The 21,333-nt window shown below is 32.0% G+C and overlaps 1 protein-coding gene across 1 annotated transcript in view; it reads left to right on the forward strand.

Moving 5' to 3' along the window:
* Positions 1-932: 932 nt before the first annotated feature.
* The window catches only part of Smp_141950 (putative protein phosphatase-2b), a gene marked incomplete at both ends in the record, with an annotated part of 65,871 nt that continues 45,470 nt past the window's right edge, over positions 933-21,333 (forward strand). The window contains 2 exons of the mRNA XM_018798189.1: positions 933-981; positions 14,873-15,073. Of these exons, the coding sequence (XP_018653155.1) occupies positions 933-981; positions 14,873-15,073 (250 nt within the window). The remainder of the gene's footprint in view (positions 982-14,872; positions 15,074-21,333) is intronic.

A 21,333-nucleotide genomic window follows, 5' to 3' on the forward strand; every position in this document is an offset into this window, starting at 1 on the left:
TAAATATAAGTTTTCTAAATTCGTCAACCAGGTTTGTTTTAAACTGTTTAGATGGTCCGTATGTAGATTTATCCTGAAATATCGGCCGGTTGTCCTATTCGTAAGTCCAATCTTATTAGCAGTCTGCATCTTCAAGTACTATATGAAATGAGAAGTTTGGAGTACTAGAAAAAGATCTCAGTAGCTGTAGTAGATTGTATGATGGATACTTAAAAATGGAATTTTCGAATCAAAGGATAGAAACTTACAACATGAATCTGTAGTTTCAATCAGCGGTTGCCGCTAAGGTCTTCTAAAGAATACAAAGGATGGGGATAGAGTAGCATAGTTAGTATAAAAGACATGAAGAACACCGTGATGAAACAGAACTTCAGCCTTTCCCAGTAGTAACTACCAGAAAACCAATTTTACGAGCAACATTTCTGTTAGTTTCTATTGACACTAACTACTGTGACATGCTGGTATTCAACATGTTATCACATCACTTGCTCACCATTGAATTCACACGGATGTTTGGTACAGTTAATTAATTTATAACCTATCTACAGATAAATAAGATCATGGATAATAATGAATCACACTTACAAATGAATAACATTCATGACTAGATGGGGTAAGGCGTGCGAATAATTTTCAAACCGTTCAGCCGAGAAAGTGGCGTAAAATGAATCTCACACGCTTTGGAGCTTCGATAGATCCTCTACATATTAATACCTTGCTTGACTTAATACCATAATTCCTGTCAGTACATTTTGCAATAGGTATATGTGATTTCTCTGAGTTAGTTTGTTTAACCCAGTAGCGTAGAAGGTTATTCTTGTTTTCGCGATAACTTCGAAGCTCAGCACATTTATCGCTTATTACTTAGATCCTTACCTTTCCTCTGTCACTAGAAATTTCAAGTATCTAAGTAAAAATTTTAATCAACACTAATGACGCGATCAGAAACAAAACTGCCGACAGTTGATCGCATTGTCACAAGTGAGAGTGCTTAATATTTTCAGTTGTTCTTTCATTTGACAATTTATGAATGACAATTCTCTTTTTTCTTTATTATCATGGATAATGAAGAATTCTGTTTGGAATTATTAGGATTTAGCTGCAACCTAAAAGGGAATACTTCTGGGTTTTTGTTGAATTTTGTACTTTGATATTTTACATGATCAACTCTATTACTGATAGATCCAATAATTTAAGTTTTGTGTGATTTCCTCTCTAAAAGACAAAGTGTTCTGTATTGTGCTTTTGGTTTACTTATGGGAGGCTGGAAGTTGTGCACATTCCTGCCGTAACTGTGAGTGGTACTTAATGTCTTTTTGTAATAACGGTTTAGACAAATGTTTTAGGGGTTAATATCAGTGACACTATAATTCATGGACGACCTTTGAGACATGCTAAAAGACCTTCATAATGTCTGCGTAGATACTACGGCCAAATCTGGGTTGTAAACCAGTGTGAGGAATTCGGATTAATATTTACGGTTGATAGTTAGGGTTAGGAATTAGATTTAGGGTTTTTATCATAAACTAACATCAGCTATAATGCTAGAACTCCATCTAGCCGAATGGATGAGTCAATTTTGCCCCAAAATTCAAGATCTGTTATCGTAAGTCTGATTGGTTCGTCCATAAATTATAGTCTCACCACCTAAACTATTCGTGTTTAATATATTCGAGATTTGTATCCAGAGTTAGTGGCTGTTTAATTTCAAAGAATTACTTGACTGCAATTTAAGTTTCAAATTTCATGCTTGGGTTCGGAATGCCTTTAGATGTGGAGATTGTTCGAAAATCCTTACTTGCTCGTGATAAAATAAGCGCTTGTTTTTCAATAAGTTGTTTAAAATTTTCCTCAACTGATTAAATTTCAAATTTTTCATTGAGGACACTTCACTAGGATGTTCATCGTAGTAACAAATAGGTAAAACTAAGTATGCTTGTATGTTAATGTGGTATCTCAGTAAGCTGATTGTAGTCCCTGCGTTTGATTTGCTGTGAAATTTGTTGATAATATGTATTGACATGATTGAATTATACATTTCCCAAGTTTTTCGTTCGTTTGTTCTACTCTACTATCTTGAAATTGTATAGGACTCCGGGAGTAACGATTTTCTGCTGTGAGTTGTACAGTCATAAAGAGATTTTTTACAAAACTCGGGAAGTTATAACGTAATATTTGATTAAGTTTTTTCTATTGTTTACTTGTTAAAAAGCCGTTAAAATAACTCAAACCTGTAACATTTTTCGACTAAAACCACGTTCTTTAGTTTTTTATTGTTGGTTTTTACGAAGTCGTCATTGCTGGGTATTTTTGTTGTTTGTCTGGTATTGATATCTTAAGATTATTTAAGCAGAGTTTTAGCATGACTAAAATACCAAGTTGCCCGCAACCTGCGTTATTTACGTGGTTTTTAAAAATGTTTTTTGCCAAAGTCTGTAGGTGCAAGCTATCAATTTAGAAGAGTGATTTTTTTAACATTTTGTCTGGTAACTCATGGTCTAGCATTCCTGTTTTCAGTCTGGTTTTCATGAGTTTATGGAGTGGGAAGAATCCTTGAGTTGGTATTATCATTTCAAAGTGAAAGAAAATCATTTATTTGTGAAGGACAAGCAATTAAATGTGCTAAATAATTATTCTTGCTGTTTTATAAACTTATTAATTCTTGGTTTGTTCAAAGTTTACAAGACTTGTTATAAAAGTAATACTACTAAACGTATTATTACATTTGCATTTGTTAATACCTTTTGTGATATGACTTTTTGATCTTGTAGTAAGACTGAAATTTATTTTTAAATTTCGTTAAAAACGAGAAATCAAGCAGTGCTTATAGATAAGAGACTTTTATCATTTCAAAGAGAGATGTTTGACATTTGAGTCATCATGTTAAATCGAATTGCCGTCGAACTGTCTATTTGTTATATTACGGAATTCAATTTTTCTCACTGATCTCCCTGAAAATAGCAGATATGGTAGTTTTACAAATGATTATCGTGTCTTGAAATAAATAGTCTGTGCACTGTTTTAGGTTTATCTTGCCTGTAAAAGTTTGGTTTCTGTTGGTTTTATCACTACTGTTTTTTATAGCTCCATTAACAAGTCTTTTCTGCTTTAAATTGTGAACTGACCAGCTTTTGTGTCCTCAGTTACTCACTGTATTAACTAATTAGGTGCTCAGACAGATATACGACAGGATCTGCAACTAACCGACGTTGTTAAAGACATTTATTTCACAGTCACAATACAGACTATCTTTGCCAAATTGTTGTATGAACTATGATATTCTTTTTTCTAGGGATTTATTTGTATTTTTCAAGGAGTGTTATATCTTGTGGCCGAGTAGATGCCCAGTTAATGTATGACGTGATAAAACCGCCAATCAGAGAGCAGCGAACTATCGATTGGAACAGTGACACACGAAAACCGTACGAGCAGTCTAGAGTGTTTATCGATCCTGCTTCTGCCTAGCCCAGCCAGTTAAGTCCAGAACACCAGTAACAGCCTCTGTGGTATGAATCGTATTTCAAACATACTGGTCTTATATACCCAACAGACTGACCACATCGTACCAATAAAATAGGGAATAACATTTGTACAAGATTTAGCCAAATGTGGCTGTGAATGTGGGAGGCAGTAATTAATAGACTAGGGGTAACTCGAGAATGGTAAATCGTACAACAACAGTATATAGGTCAAAATAAAACTTATAATAAGGGAAACATGAGTATGAATAGTTTAGTTATTTGGCAGTTATACGATAATAAATATATGCATAATACTGGCCCATAAATGGATGTCAAAGTTACCATTCACTATTGTTATCGGGACACAGCAGAGAGCTATCTCGTATTTCGTTTTTTCTTAATCTAAATAATTTATGGTGCTATATTTATAACCAGATGTATGTCGGGCGATAAACAATCTTCTTCTGTCGTTTATTGAACACTACATTCAATATTTTCGTTAAATTTTACTATCCATTCTAGTCCACCAGAGTAATCATTTGGCTTTTTGCTCATATCATCATCTCTTGACATGTATTGTCTGTCCAACAAACAGACTAATTTAACTATTTAGGAAAGCTGTAAACCTGTAAAAAGATACTGCAAGTCCGTCAAATGTTAAATACTCTTCATAAAAATAACGTATGACAGAAAACAAACCTTTAAATAAATCAGATGTTTCAGTTAGGCTATAAAGGTCGGATGAATGGTGCAAAGTCAAGACGACTGCCAACTTCCTGAGTGTTGATGTAAATGTCTAATTTGTACAGTATATCTAGTTCTTTCCATCTAATTTATTGTCTAAATGATTAATAAGGATGGGAATCTAGGGAAGTCATCTGTACACATGACTCTAAAAATACATTTGCGGTTGAGAAAATTGTATAAAATTACCTGGTATCTGAAGAGCACAACTGTGAACACCTTCAGAAATGTTTAAAATAATGTAAAGAAATGAAGCCAGTCAACAAATGGTGCGTATTTTACAGAATTAAAGGTGATATACTTTAAAGCGTAAGAAATGAAATCTTAACGATCCTTGTTCGTGAATTTATCAGATAAGTCGTATATGATGAATACCTTTATTTAGTCTTTCAATTGGTATCGATTGTTTGATAGTTTGCATTTTACTTTGACTACCAATGACCTATTTTTCAGGCAGATGCTCACGGTAGTTTGTACGTAAAGGTGATAATTTTATTAATTTTAGCTGAAAATTTAAATCCCTGAACAAACGTAAAAAGAATTCATGATAATGATAATAATCATTTTTAGATAAAACGCAAATGTTTGATTAGCAAGGTAAAAATAGAGGGTCAGTAAACAATAGATAAAAAAATAGTTCGTATGGTTACTGTAAAGTATTTCCAACAACAATTAGGTTTCATGTTCTTTTGTTCAGTTTCTGTCTTATTTTTAGTAATTAAATCATTCACCAGACACTTGGGGATAAGTTATACCTTAAGTATCGGTTGGTAGTACTAACCGGTTGCCCAAACTGAGGTAGGCTCAGTGGGGTTCGAACTTTGGACTTAGTGGATGGAAGTTGGATGCCTTAACCACTTATCCACTACTTCACTATCTTATCTATACATCTAAGGAGTTTATATCATGGATGACTGAATGGAAAGTCTTGAAAAGTGATCAGTTCAAGTTGAATAACTTTCCTTCTCTTCCTTCCTGTTTCTGTATGATGTGTCTATGTGATTTATAGTCGGTTGAAAATCCAGACAAATAATTCAGTTCTTGATTTACGCAACAATAATAAGTAAGTACATAAAATGGAAATTTGCTGTTCACGTAGGGGAATTAAACAACTGACAAAAATGATAATAATTATGCGTACCCATAAGTTTCAGTACGAAAGAATACAGTTAAATAAATATTCACAGGTCTAATTATTCAAAAGCAACGCTAAAGATCATTGTATTGTTATGTTATTGCATGTTAAGATAAGACGTTTTCTGTACGTCACTGTTTGCTGTTCCTTTTTTAGTGGGTTAGGTAGGTTTGCTGATAGATGAGTTTTGATAGCAAAACTTTTTGCTGATGTTATAAATGGGGTTATTAACTAACATTTTCCATGAAGACTATTGTCAAGAGAAAATTGGTTATAAAGTGACAAATTTGTGTTCATTCATGTATAGAGGAGAGGTGAATTAGGTGATCAAAGCATTAATTTCCAGGCTGAAATATTGTTCCGTCGCCTCTTTGAACTTGCGCAGATGGGTGGTTTGAGGGTTGATTTCTTGCAGTAAATGCATATAATTTAAAGCTGATTACTTAAATAGCTCATTTTTAAGTGAGTATATATATATATATATATATATATATATAAATCCTTTCTAAGGTGGTTAGGATGTGTTAATTATAGCCAACTACCACCTACAGTGATGCACAGTGCTGCATGGAGTGTGAATATATTACTTAATTACTTACGCCTGTTACCCCTCGTGGAGGAGCATAGGCCGCTCACCAGCATTCTTCACCCAACTCTGTCCTGGGCAATCCTTTCCAGTTGTTATTCATCCTTTTCATATCTGCTTCTATTTCCCGTCGTAATGTGTTATTTGGTCTTCCTCTTTTCTGCTTCCCTTCCGGATTCCAAGTTAGGGCGGCTAGGATTCCTGTGTGAATATATGGTGAAAGAAAACTGGGGGCGACCGAAGGAAGATGTAGGATCAATACATGAAATCATCTGTCAAACTGGTTTGTTTTGCTAGATATACTTGTAGATAGACTGCCGGATTGAAGTCTTGTTGATCATCATGACCAGTAGTTGGAAACGTTGAATGACATGGCTTAAAACCATTCGCAGTGACTTAACTTATCTTTCCCTGAATCTTGAGCTTCAATGTTACTTCATACTTTCTGGACTGTATTGTCCAAGATTAATTCATCCTTACAATAATCTAAACTACTGTCTTTTCTACTCTTACTACTTATTTTGTTGTTGTACTAATGGTGCACGACAGCTTAGGTTAATTCACATTCATGCCTAGCTCCTATACTGATTATATGACTGAACAACTGACTACATTACATAAATCAGATAAATAACTTGTTTCGTTTGAAAGTATAGCTTAATCATAAGGTTTGTTTGATAATCTTCACAAACAAACACTGATTGCATAACTGTACACCCGACTGTCAGCTATTCTTTGTTTTTTCATGATTAAGATAGTGATGTTGTTTGTCTGCCTAAAGTGAAGTGAGATGTATCGGTCTCCTCGTTTAACTCACATAATGTCATAGGGTAAGATATTGTTTTCTGTATCAGGTATTCGTTATGGAAAATATCATCACTATACCGTAATCACTATAGTTATCAACTTTGATGATAAAATAGCTCAGTTGATAATGAGTTGTCATTTCAAGCAAAAATGCATTGAATCCCAGTTGTAATGGGAACATCAAAACCTAGGACACATTTACACATAGCTATCGGATCCAAAAATGAGGCGACATTCTTCTTTTTTATTCTACTCCTAAGCACATTCCAACTTATTGACTTTTCTTGATATTGTCTTTGACTCTTTAAATTAGTATTTAATTAGTTACATGGCAAGGGTGTTTTAAATACTCTATTTTGTTTACTGATAATCGGAGTATCATTGCTAATTACCTTATGTCCCATGGGGAATAATTTATCCTAACAAATGTTTAGAGTATAGGGTATTTTAGCGGTATATATATATATATTAGGTGAACTAATTATGTCACCGTTTTATTATTAGTAATACTATTATTATGTTATTTTTTTCTCTTAGCGTTAAGCATCCTATACACATGACCTAAATACCTCGTTCTTTGTCCAATTTGATTTATTCATATTTAGTTAGTCAAGGAAAAACAAGCGAAAAGAGAACATGTGATAATGATAAATGAAAGAGCAGCTGTAAACAGGCTGGCAACAATTCCCTAGTTCTCTCTCTCTCTCTCTCTCTCTATATATATATATATATATATATATATATATATATATTGATGAACGTTGTTTTCGCTGGGTGCACCTATATACATACATTCATACAGTGCACAGTTGCTTTGCATCTTATATTTTTGGTTGTTGTTGTTTGTTGGTTGGTTCGATTTTTTTACAGGATGAGAGTTTAGGTATTTTTTTTGCCCTAATCTACCTCTTCTTTTTGTGCTTGTGTTTCATCTGAGGAAAAGACGCTTTAACAGTTGATCGATCGTGTATAAAACTGATTGATTGGTGGTAGTACTGTATTGTTGATACGATAGGATTTTACACTGTACATCTAGCTAAAAATACTACTATTATTAATAATAAAACTAATTGATTGTATATATATATATATTTTCAATGGGCATGCTTTTACGTTTGTTCTTTGAAAGTGGGGAAAAATGTATACAGTAGAATGTTTCATATTTTATTGAGAATTTCTAGAGGTCAGATATTTTGTATATTCTGTTTTGTAAATAAGTGTGTATGGAAATCTTCCTATACTTGCATTATCGAATAAACACATCTATTTGGGATTGGTGTTAGTTAGTTGGAGATGTGCAGTTAACAGAAAACCCTGGATCTAGATTTCATGATACTTGTCAACTATATTGTTGAGCAAGTTAATATCTGTTGTAATTGTGATAAAATTGACGCTTTAATAGTTATCCTAACTCATTTCACTTAGTAACAAAGCCAATGACTGACATTCATTAAATGATTAAGTGTTAACTAGTGTTATATTGTCCAAGATTGTATTATTTTGTAAAACATAGGTTTTCGGGAATTTGTGTTTTTTTTAAAGAGAATATGAATGAGGTCATCAAAGCATTAATTTCCAGGCTGAAATACTGTTCCGTTGCTTCTTTGAACTTGCTCAGATGGGTTGATTTCTTGCAGTAAATGCATTTTATTTCATAAGGTTCTTATCAACTGTTTACAACCTATAATATTTAAAATCAAAGTTATTGTAAAGTTTACATTATTTATAACAGTGAAAATGGATTTGTATCACATCATGGTTGAGTAATGGGATTAAAAGCATATAGAGTGTTGTAAATAAATAAATATATGAGAGAGGATTCTGGATCATACGACAATAAAAAAAATTAATTAATTGATTCTATCATAAAGTAGTTGAGCATAAATTAATAACAATTAAACATAATATGAGTTGAGATCAGTCAGTTAAAAAATAAAGTTACAAATTTGAAAGAAGTGATGCAATTCTTATAATAAGAGAGTAAGAGAGAAAATTGCAAGAATGATGTCACAAATTGACGATAAAGTCATCATAGTAAGGAAATATTTCCAACTGTTCCCTTTTAGATACATAGGTACGACTTGAGTCGTTTGATGGCTTCGGTGAACTTGAGAAGAATAGAATTTGATTGTCGATTGATGATACTGAAAGTGATGTTTCAAAATAGAACTACTAGAAGTCTTTAATCCCATTAACTTGTGTATTAGTAGTGGTAATAATTCAGTCACTTTCACATTAGTAAACCTCTACGTAAACACCTATATTAGTAATAATGCTGACCTTATTCGGTATTTGGTGGTCATCATGTGCTGATAAAGTGTGGCAACTTGGACCGATGCATATATGTGCCTGGTCCAACGTTGTAGCCGACTGACTGACTTATTCAGCAAATTTACAGTAAATAATTCTCAGTATGATGCAACATAATCTTAAAACACAAGTGAGATTGATTGTTAAAAAATTATAAAATATGATGGAGATTTCCAGCTTATATAGATTATTTTTATGATGTTATGCTGTCTAAACTACATGACTGAATTCCAAAGCTTTCTTCTGTTTCCTGAACAGCATTATTAGCGCCCTACTTCATGTACAAGTGAACTTTGCATTTGTTCCATAAGTATTATATTAGTTCATTCTGTTGGTTTTGTGTGTGGTTGTGTATACTAGTAGGTTTTGATACCTACACTTTTTTTATTCTTCACGCTGACTTTGTTTTTTTTTCAATTGTTGTTCAAAATAACAATGACAACTCTTTAATTGAACCATCTACCTTAAAAAAACAAAACCACTGAATTGGTGTTTTTACATTTATGACAGTTTGTATCTATTCACTTGTTAAAAGTTCCGTTGTTTTGTTTCACTCAACTACTGTTTTGTATTATTCCAGTTATACAGTAGATCATATCTACAGTACAAAATAATGTCAATTTATGTTTGTAATTTTTATATACATATGAACGTGAACTAAAATATAGAAATATTGAATGTTTAAAAAGAGCAATTAGTTTTGTAAAGATACCTTAATTGATAATGGTAAAAACTAATATGATTCCCAAATGCTGTCTACATTATATTTTTTGTTAGTTAAGGTACTTATCTTTCAAACATTAAAGGTATGTATTTAAAGCATACATTGCCTAATTCCCGTTTTTGAATAGTCGGATAATATTATTAATCTTCAAATGAAACAATGTCAAAACCAAGTACATAAATCTCTATCATAATGATTGTGTTGTATAATCAATTATCTGTTGAAAATAGTTAAAAGGTACAAATGGTTATATTCGCGAGTATTTTTTAACAACTTGATTTGCAAATTTATTAGTATATATATGTAATGTAGTTATAGGTAGTCGGAACGAAACCTTTGATTTAGATTTCGTGCTATTTGTCACTCATTAGCAAAATATATTTGTAATTTTGAAGCGATTAATACTTTCTGTATGATTTATAGAGTTTTTTCATACCATGCGAATGTATTCATCTAATAATTTTCTGAATAGGGTGAAACATATGTTCTAGATTTTACTGTTAGCTATCATTCAACAAATATTAAAGCTTCATTCACTTAGTATTGTTTGTTTGAATCTTCCCATCGATGTGTTAGGACTGCAACTGGTCAGTCTCTAATTGACTGATATTATTGTGCATCAATGGTTGTTTTATTTTTACCCTCTTTAAACTATTGATACATGCATTCAAGATGGTTTCATATATGTGCTAACAGAGACTGATTAATTCAATCCTAAATATTAACGACACACTAATAGAATACCTTTTAACTAATAACATATATAAATATAAATATACTGTAGTGAACGAAGACTTGGTGGGGATGACTAATTTAACGCTAAATGCAAAATTACAGAGTGCCTTCGTAAAATATAAGAATCATACATTAAATACGTCATTTGCACATCTTTGCGTTGTCCTTTATATAATTCATTATTCCTCTGATTCTGTTGTTATTTCGGTTGCTCGCCAATTTCCTTCCTATTCTCTTTATTTTAATCTTCTCTTGCTAGGTATTTCGCTTTCTGTTGGTGCTACATACTACTTATACCTGTAAGTCTAAGTAGCATACACCACAATACCATTAATTATAGGATAGATTTTAATAAAATTACAATATATGGATTACATTAGCTAAGTAATTTTCATATCTTATGGTGTTCCATATGAAATAAATCAATAGGTATTCAACATTGCCTCTCTCTCCGTTCTCCTCATAAAGTGACTATTAATTAATTTATTTCTGCTTAAAATGATCATTCACACAAGTGTAAGTGATATCAGTATTAGTGGTAGTAGTAATTTATCTCAAAATAATTCAACTAGGAGAGAAGAATTTACTTATCAATTTATCTCTACTATATATACTACTATTATTTTCTATCTGTGTTCATTTCTGTTTCTACTTCTAATCATTGTCTTTCTTTTGCCCAAATTACCCTTATTGCTTCCATTTATCCAAGTTTATTATTTTGACATTTTTATTACATGGTCGTGATCTCTCTGTATTACACACATTGTCTCAAGAGATAGTGATCAGATCGTTTAAATCATCCAATGGGTGTGTTATTGTTTTGTCAGTTAGCTGAAACTTTATTTTTATATCGTAGGAACATGTATTATCTACGCCCAACCGCTGCCAAACTCGATGTGCTATATATTAATTTGTATGGGAGTGGGTTGAAAGAAAAAAAAGGCGAATGAACTCAGATGTTGTATCTGTCCATGAGGTCATTAACATTTGGACTGAACCCTGTTAGTGTGTTCTTACAGCCGGGTTTGGGTTCGCTCGACTGTCGTGACCAGTGGTTGGAGACATTCGGTACTATGGTTCAGAATTGATCACACTGGGTTCTAATGTATTAACTCTTTGTTCATGAGTTTCGAAATTATCTTAACGTTTCTCATCCCACAAATTCATGCTTCTCAAATCATGTTATCTATAACTTATCTTTTCGATTACTGCTACTACCGTAATTTATGAACAAGCTAAATCCAGCTGCAAACACAGATTGTTTATGAAGCATTTACTTAGTTTTCAATCCTTCATTTCCATCTTTTATGTGTTCCGCGATCCAAGCTGGTTATAGACTGTCTTCCTTAGCTCCTCTTCTGGTCTCACAAGTATTCTGAACTCACCGTGTTCTTTGTTTCCTGAGACTCTTGTCTTTGATTGTTTACTGCAGCAACTCCCATAAGATGCTCCGTTGCGTACTACTTATAATGAATCTTGTTAGTAGCGTCTACAACACTACTGCTGAAAACATTACTACTTCTACTGCCCTGAGATTTTTCTTGATAATTTCATCTTATTGTGAGCATATAGTGTGGCATCTTGATTTAATGAAGGTGTGTCAGGTTCTACATTGAGTATATCTGACTGACTCTCTGATTTATATCTCTAGTCACTTCCTTGATTCAGTGTAAACTATCAGCGTCTAGTAATTAGCCTCTATTTTTCGATTTGTATCGTACTACAAACTAAACAACATGTTTCATTTTAAAACTTTCTAATCGATCGTTTTTGTTAATTACATTATGATCTGTAGATCATTATAAAGCTCACTGTGGATTATTTTTTCTTAATGTGTAATGCATCTTTAGCCGGAATCTATCGCATCATATTCATTCTATTGTAGTTGTATTCTTATTTATTAATTTATTTTCAACTCATCAAGTATAGATTCATGCAATCGTCTTCGAGACCCAATTTAAGTATGATAGTAGATAATGAGTGATACTTTACTTAATTACTCAAATCAAAGTGGGTAGAGCAGGGGTCGAATCTGATGCATAGTGTCTGAAAGTTGAGTGCCTTGACCACTGAGCTACCCACTACTTCATTATGTTTTGTATTCACTCAACATATCAAAATAGTTCTCTTGATGGTTACTATCATTTAAATTCTGAAGAAAAATAGTAGCAGCGGTAGTAGTGGAAAGATGAGCAGGCATTTTATTCCTTGTTAAAAGATTACACGATAAAACCTTGTTCATTTTTGTTTTTTATTTTACCTTGTTCTCTATTGTTTTGCACACATATGACTTTTCTTACAATGCGTCGTTTTCATCCCGGGAAAAAAGTAAATTCGAATGTCTCTCTCTCTCTCTCTCTGTGAGTGCATGTATATGCATGCGAACGTCATCTTACATGAAACACTAATACATATTTACTTTTATCCAATTCTTTTCTCCTTTCTGTTCTACTTTCTTCCTTTAACCAACCCTGGGTAAAATGATTAGACATAAAATTATGTAATGATAGTCTATGTGTGCGTGTATTCATGTTTATCTTTATTGATCCATTGTTTCCTTTCCTTAAAAAAATATAGAGAACCCATAATAATGCGATTGTTTTGGTTGTACCGTTTTAGAAATTTATTTTTTGAATTTTACACTAAAATGTTAGTGATCCTTTTACAAATCCATCAGCTCTTAAGAATGTGCTGTTTAGCGATAAATGAAATAGGGCATGTTGTTTCATATTATATGTTTTTGTGGGATGGGAGCGTAGAAAACTTAGGCGCCTATGGACATATATACAATATTATAAAAAATGCACAATGAATTGTCAACTAAGTAGGGCCTAGATCTGGGTTATATGTACTTGCGCGTGAATTGCCCTATTTTTTCATTTGATCGATAGTTTTATTTCTTTAAGCTAAATAAAATAAATCGTCAAAACCTTTCATTATAAATTTGAATGAATTCTTGCTATTTGGTTTTCTAAAAACACTTTGGTTACAGAAACCTAGATAAATTTTTACTTTTAATGAAAGAGCCAGTGATTTTAACATTTCAAAAATTAGTCTTTTTCTTTTGTTAGCAAAGAGAAGTTGTGCCCCTTTGTCTAGTACTTTATGTGTCAATTTATGTATTTATGTGAGTGGAGGGAAAGAATTAAGTTTAAAGGTTTATCAATTACTTCGACTACATAGAAAAGATTGTTGTATTTTTGTAAATGAACATTAAACAAATATATTGGTCTGACGTACTGTTTTGTAAACTTATCTTATTCTATGAGAAAATATTGAAGACATTCTGTATAGAACAGTTAACTCAATTTTAGTTTAATTGTTATTATCCATGTGCATGTGTGTATACATATCTACGTAACGTAGTTAATTAAATATAAGAACTTTCGTCTAAATTAGAGCGAATAGTTTCATAGTATTTGAGCGCCGAGTTGATGTAAGACATTGAATAGGAATAATATATTTGTAAAATCTCAGCGAATGAATTTAAAGTAAATCCAACAACGTTTCGCCTGGCAATCTGGTCCAAGCTTTTTCAAGGAAATATAAAAAATTATTGTTTAATGATTGATGTATTAAAAGTCATTTAGAAATTGATTAAAAAATTTATAAAGAATAATTGAATTTCAAAGATAATATTTTCAATGAATCAACGTCTACTAGAGTAATGACCGTTAAAGATCAGAAACAATTGAACAATCATTTTGTCTTCGTTTTTTGTTACACTTATAGGGTATGGGGACGATGGAATACAGCACTTTCAAGTCTTATCCATTTCAGATTTAACAGTCTTGATAAACTTCTTAGTTTGATAATAATAATCATGTGTCCAATTGTTTTGTTGACTTTTCTTGAAAGTGATCTACAAAGTTTTATAATGATGTGTTTAATAGAGTTCAAGAAACATTTTAAGTTAAAGAGTTATCTATAAGAATCATTAATATCGAAAATTGATTGAAATCAGAAACATGGACCACTGAATTTCAACTAGATGGTCTAATGGTTAAGCGCCGAACAATAAACATGAACGTTTTGGCTTTGGTCTTTGATAACGTCATGTTTGCTCTTTTTTGAGAAGTATCGTACTAAGATGAAATAGATGTTCAGTGTTTTACTTTAGTCCTATAGTTAATGGTAACCCATGACAAAGAATTGTATTATTGGTTATTGCATTTGACACAATCTATGTATATACATGTATGAATTGAATACATAGTTGTTACCAGGAGATTTATTGTTTCTGTATTTATGTCATTCATGGTTATGTGAATGGTTTTTTTGGATCGTATAGTTTTTACATAACCAATTTTACTTACTCTCATTAGTGTTTCTTTATTTTACTTAATCATTACTTTTTTTGTATGTGATAGGTGTACCTTCTCCTCCGAGCAAATTAATGCCTTCAAGTACGGTGTTCGATTCTAAGGGTCGTCCTCAATTAGATATAATTGGACCACATTTAATTTCTGAGGGACGACTGACAGAAGAAGCAATACTAAGAATTATTAATGATTGTTCAGCCATCTTAAAATCAGAAAAAACTATGCTTGAATTAGAAGCTCCAATAACAAGTTAGTTCATCCTTTGTTTTTGTTTCTCTATCCCACAATTTTATTGTGAATTTTCCCTTCACAATGTTCTATCAAAATATTTTGACTTTTTGGTTAACACTATGTCAGTTGATTGTTTCAACTTTAGTCCATTATAGGAGGATTTCTGATCTAGGTTATTGAATATTCTATCATAATTATTATGTTTTTAGTTGTTGTTATTTGCAAATGTTAACTCCATTAAAATCCCATCCCCATCTCCATTGTTAGGAATTCGCTTGTTGTGACCCAGCTACTCTAATTGCTTAGTATTCTTGGACTCTAATTCACTCGACAAGTCCCCAAATCAGAACACGCCTGAACAGGAACGTAATTATATTTCAAATAAACAATGTTAGATGGAAGTAGGAATCACAATAAGAAAAGAAGTTATTATATTTATGAGTTTTGCATAGATAGATTCCAAACTCTTCTCCAAGTATCCGCTAGTACTGATTGGTTAAGAAATAGACAACTCGTGTGCCCCAACTCAATTCTGTATGGAACATGCATTAATGCGATCTATATCCCGCTAACACTGATCATCATAAAAACCGATTGAAGATATTCGATGAATATTTTAACCACATTATTCCACTGAAAATGAATAACATAAATCAATCGTCAATGCTTTTCTCATGAATTGTTGATCTCGTTTATTTTAATTTTAAATAAACATTAAAAATATTCTTATTAGAACGGAATGATAGCCAGACAGGGATGAACAACTATTGTGTCCTAGTTTGTTACACCTTAGTAGCACGCATCTAAGACCTCATATGGAATTGAAACTCAGGTACATATGACAACCTTCAGGTACATATTTTCAAGCAGTGGCCAATTTACAATATATTCAGTAATCATTAGTCAATGTTATCGCTAAGTATCTGCCTCACTTCCACAGATCATAGCTCCGCAATAAAATAATATGTTTTAGGTGGTCCATTTATGGCAATTACTTCAATTGTGTATAGTTCATAAAACAAACTCGTCATTCAATGTTGGTTTATAAACTAGTTGATTGAACATTTCTGTTCAGTCCCTAGTAGTTGTTATTATCACCTTATGTAACAATTCTGTATAAACCTGTACATGGCTATGTAACTCAGAGTATAAAATTTATCACTCTCTACTGAGTAAGATGTTTAGACGTTTTGAGTCAAATGCTATGTTCATTCCAAAGAAGAATGGATCATTGGTAGACCGTAGTAGGTATTAATTGCTATCCCGAAACAGCTTCATTCTCACTAAATTAATTATTTCAGGTTCTTGGTTAACTATTGATTGATTGTTGACTTTAAAGACTTAATCAAAACATAATTATGTGTACTTTTGACAAAATTATCTTTGTTTCATAAAATGAAATGATCATTGTTGAAGACTTACTTAATGAATATGGAGGATCCACCTAGGGGAGTTGAAAAATCCTGATTCCGAACCAATAGTGCACATGGGCTCCAGGATCCTGAAGAAACAATTGGCGTATGAACCTATTGTTGGTCACCGGCCACCATGGGGCTGCATCTCCTCACGTTGCTTCACTGCTTTGTGGATTATACCTTTATGTTAAAGTCTCATAGAGTGGCTCCCTAAAAAAACTACCCGCTTCGGTTTGGGTACCTTGGCAGTATTCAAGACCACACACAAATCGAATGATTTATGTGGCGCCTATGTAGTTGGTGCCCCCTTGTACCAATGTTTATGTGTTTAAATAAATCAATAAATAAATAGATAAATAAAAAAAATAAACTTACTTTTTAAAGCAATTTTGGTTTCTTTTACAATGACCACCCATAAAGAATTTCAGTTAACTTGAATATATATGTATATAATATACATTGTATTAAACTTTCTAGCGATAGTTTATTTGTGTAACAGTTTATTTAAAACTCATAGCTTACATCAGGAACTGATCTTATTTAGACAACAATTGAAAACGTGGAAGTAGTGAACACCTGTTTTCTCCTAGTAAGGGGCTCCTCAGAATCGCGCATCCACAACCTACTAGGGATAAATCTGTAACGAATATGACCTACAAAATAAAACTAATCTCTACAAGATTTCTTCAATAAAACCGAGACCGAAGTTCATAGGTTCGATTTCTTGTGAGAGGGTCATCGATGAACACTGCTCAGGAGTCCCATTCTAGAACGAAACAGTTGTTCAGTACCCCATAGTTTCCAATAACACTTTAACTGCTATCGATCCTTGATGAAAATGATCTACAAATTTAAATCTGATTTATCTATAAAACCAATTATCTACTTTATAAACAATGACGTTGTCGACAGTAGAAATTTAAAAAAGACCAAAACAGTTTTTTATCAGAATGTATAAATCTATCCTTTAAAATGATAATAATTACAAGTCATTTAAAAACATTTCCTAGTCAAATAAATGTCTATTTTACAAATATGATCATTCTAATTCGTATGGGCAAACTTTCAAATAATCTGTTATACATGTATATATTATTGATAATGACAATTATCTTTTATGGTTGCAACATGGGGCTAATGTTTTATCCAATCAGTTTTCTTACGATTGCCCCAAATTTTCTCCTCCACCTAATAATAAGGTAGAGATGATCGGTCATTGTCTGTTTCGTTTTTTAGCCTTTCGAACCACGTATACGGAATTCCATTTTGTAATTCATGCTTTTAGTGTTTTAAATACTGAAACAGGATATTGTCTTAAGATAAACTCCGTCTTTATGTGAAAAAGAGATAAATCGAAGAAGAATATTAAAACAAGAGGGGGCTACAAACCATCCTCATCATTTGATACGCTGCACTTTTTTCTTCTTGATGTTCAGAAGATATCAATGGCTGCTTCTGTCCTTGTACTATGTCTTTCTTATTTAAAATATTTTAGATTTAAAAAGAAGAAATAAGAATAAGACAGAAGTGATTTAACTTTTCAAATTAAGCATTCTTACAATTATGTTATTATTAACTACTGTTTTTCATCCCCTTATATAATAACTAAATAGAATGATCAGCTGTATTGTTTCATTGTTACGTACTGAAAATGGCCAACATTGTCCAGTATATTTATTATTTTATAGAATGATTTATTGTGAAAATTATTGTTTTTCTGCCTATTATTATGGTTTTCTTTTAATTGAGAGAAATTAATATGTTATTCTGTCAACTAGTCTTATGCTAGTCAAACATTAATAGAAGGAAGTCATTGATGTTTAGAGGAAGTTGTTTTAATTATGTGTTAATCTCTTTGATATGCTAGTTGGTAGCTTTAGATAGAGCTTTGGACAAAAACCAATTGGGATTTCTGAATCTGTGTTAAGATATTGTCAGGCACTAAAAAATTAGGTTGATTAGACTTTCAAGATCAGTGAAGTGGTTGATACCTCCAACTACTTCACTTCCCGTTATTAGTTTCTTGATTGGCATAGACCAGTCTTGAGGGAAAATTTCGCGTATGGAGGGACAGAAATGAATCCTAAATATATACGAAACAGGACTATGTTATCTGCGTATTTTGAGTTGATAAGCAAATCTCCCGGTGGAATAAAAGTTTTAAAAAGTTAGAAAATTGTGTTATCTCTAAAAGTAATGTCTATGACGAAAATAAATCAAATGGAGAAGGTGGACATTTCTGACGAAGACAACTTGAGATTGGCATTTTTAATAACAGTTCTACATAATCTCTTACTTGACCAATATTATTCGAATAAAGAGGCTTCATAAGTTCTTCATGCTTCTTCTGTACACATTTTAATGACAAACACTGTTACAGAACCTCTTGGTCTATAAAGTCGAGTGGTGTCTTTATGTTGAGAAATCAAATTATTGTCGGGTCTCGGTAAATATGTCAATGTACGACAAGAGTGAATATTTGGTCGATACTTCGGTATTTAATTTTGAAATTAGCCTCGTTTTCTCGAATTCATCGTTTATGTGTTCCAGTTAAACATTGGATGATTATTGAGGCCAATATTTTCGGCAGTAACTTAGTCAAACTGATTCTTCAGTGGTTATCACAAGATGATTTGTCTTTTCTTATAAATTGGGACAATCAAAGATCTAGATCAGTTGTATGGAATTAGATTTAGTATTTATAATTTAGCTAATATATTAGTTTATGCAACTGTCCTAATTGAACTATCATCCTCAAATATTTCTAGCGTTGACCTATTCAGTCTTAGTGCTCTTGTTTTCAGATTAGCTATTATTGTTTCTTTGTTAATTACTCCCCTCGTTACTCTCTCTATATTAGAGTTTTCATCATTATTTTTTTGAAGTAAAAAATATTCATTTGTATCTGTCGAAAATATTTTTATTAAAAAAAATAGTCAATTTATTTTTACGATATTTGAAAACAGAAAGGTAAAGAGAGAAAGCATCTACAGTAGAACTGTCATTAGCAGAGTCATTTAATGATTATTATTGCAAGAAAAAGAGGAAACAGATATCCATTCATACAAAATGGTTGTAAGATTGACCAGGCGATCACACTTGTATTAATAAACTAAGTCTTGGTGTTGTTTCCAATTCAAATGTTTTTTGTTTCTAATGGTTTATGGATGGTACATACACATACAGAAAGATAAAATCAGAATAAAATCTAGATTAAAATTTTTCATAAGTTATCAGTTTTTGTTCCCGTCAGCTGACATAAAACGATGGAAAATTATTGAAAACCCCTAAGGTTATTTGTAAATTTTTCAATGTTTACTGAATGTGTCATGCATTATACTTTCAGTAATTTTTTTAGTCAAAGATTCTATTTCAAGCTCCGACGTTCACTACTAGATTTGTACTTTTTGTCCGGTGTGTTGATTTGGATTGCACTAAATATGTTCATAGTTGGTAGTGGTGAATAACTGTAACCGGTTGAAATGAAATCAAAAAATGTATACTGTTGAATTTAGACGTTAATAAGACTTGGTCTTATTATGATTATTGTGTAACCTAAAGCTTGTGAACCCGATCTTGTGTAGAACAGACACATGATAGGTTTCAAAATTTAGTATAATGAAACAAGTAAGGAGTATTCCTCGTTATCTTTCAATTATGTTCTTCCCGTTGATATCTTCACAAGACTGTTTAAATAAATAAAATTAACTAGAAAGCAGTGACTTCATGGTTAGAGCGTTCTACTTTCACAAACAATACGCCACAAGTTCCAATCCGGTTCCACTTTGATTTAAGCAACTGGGTATTATCTCTGATCGTCATACATGGCTAAAGTATAAGGTAAAAATATGGTATAGGGACGGGGTTAACATGACTGTGACAAATTTTAGGCTAATTTTTAACGAATCATAAAATAGCTTTTAAAAATGGCTGGAAAACAGAAAAGAAAACAATAAAGTTTCAGTGTGTAAACAGATTTTACATACTTAGTGAAGCTATTAAAATTTTCTACAGGTTACTTTACCACCCTTAAAGTCATCTTTATAAATAAAAAAATGTCTTTATTCTTGGCTCGTTAAAACGTCACAACTAGATCTCGAAGAGTCTCCATCTTGTTCTTGATTTGCATTAGGTATTTAAGGTAAGGGTTCGGGTTTCCATCACGAACTGAAATAATTTATAATATAAAAAATCTTTGTATATACATGATTAAATGAATTTCGCTACAAAATCTGAAAGGCTCTGTCTAGTTAGTTAGGTCATAAAAAATAAGTATATTGAGACCAAGTTCAGGTCTGTTTCAGAATGAAGGATTAGAGCTTTGAAATAGTATTGGACTACCTGTTACATACAATTTACAGAGACACATTTGAGCATTTAATACATTAATCACTGTCATGTTTACTTTCTGATGTAAAAAAAATAATTTCTCGCTATTATTTTCAACATCTTAAACAGTATACAAAGATATTTCTACTGCTTCCTACACATCATATTGGAAAATTTGCTCAAAAATTTAAAAATCACATTCTATATTCTGATCAGCCTATCCCTATTCAATAATTTGATCGAGTATAATTTAAAATTGAGTGAACACATTTATACTTGTTAGATGAGTTACTTTATTTTAGATGAAGTCCCCGAATATTATGCGAAGTTTAGTAGGTTAGTTTTTATTTCATTACTAGTTCTAATGAGAATATCTAGAAAATCAACGAGACTATAATTTATGAGATAATGGGGAAGATTTGTAACTCAGGTGGATGATTTTATGTGGAGTTTAATTCTCTGAGCTGGATGGTTTGGTCATGGAGTTTTCATCGTTATTCTGAACGACATCATCATCACACACTTCTGGTTCTG

Source organism: Schistosoma mansoni, chromosome 6 (assembly GCF_000237925.1).
Source record: "Schistosoma mansoni strain Puerto Rico chromosome 6, complete genome".
In the NCBI taxonomy this organism is placed as follows: Eukaryota; Metazoa; Platyhelminthes; class Trematoda; order Strigeidida; family Schistosomatidae; genus Schistosoma; species Schistosoma mansoni.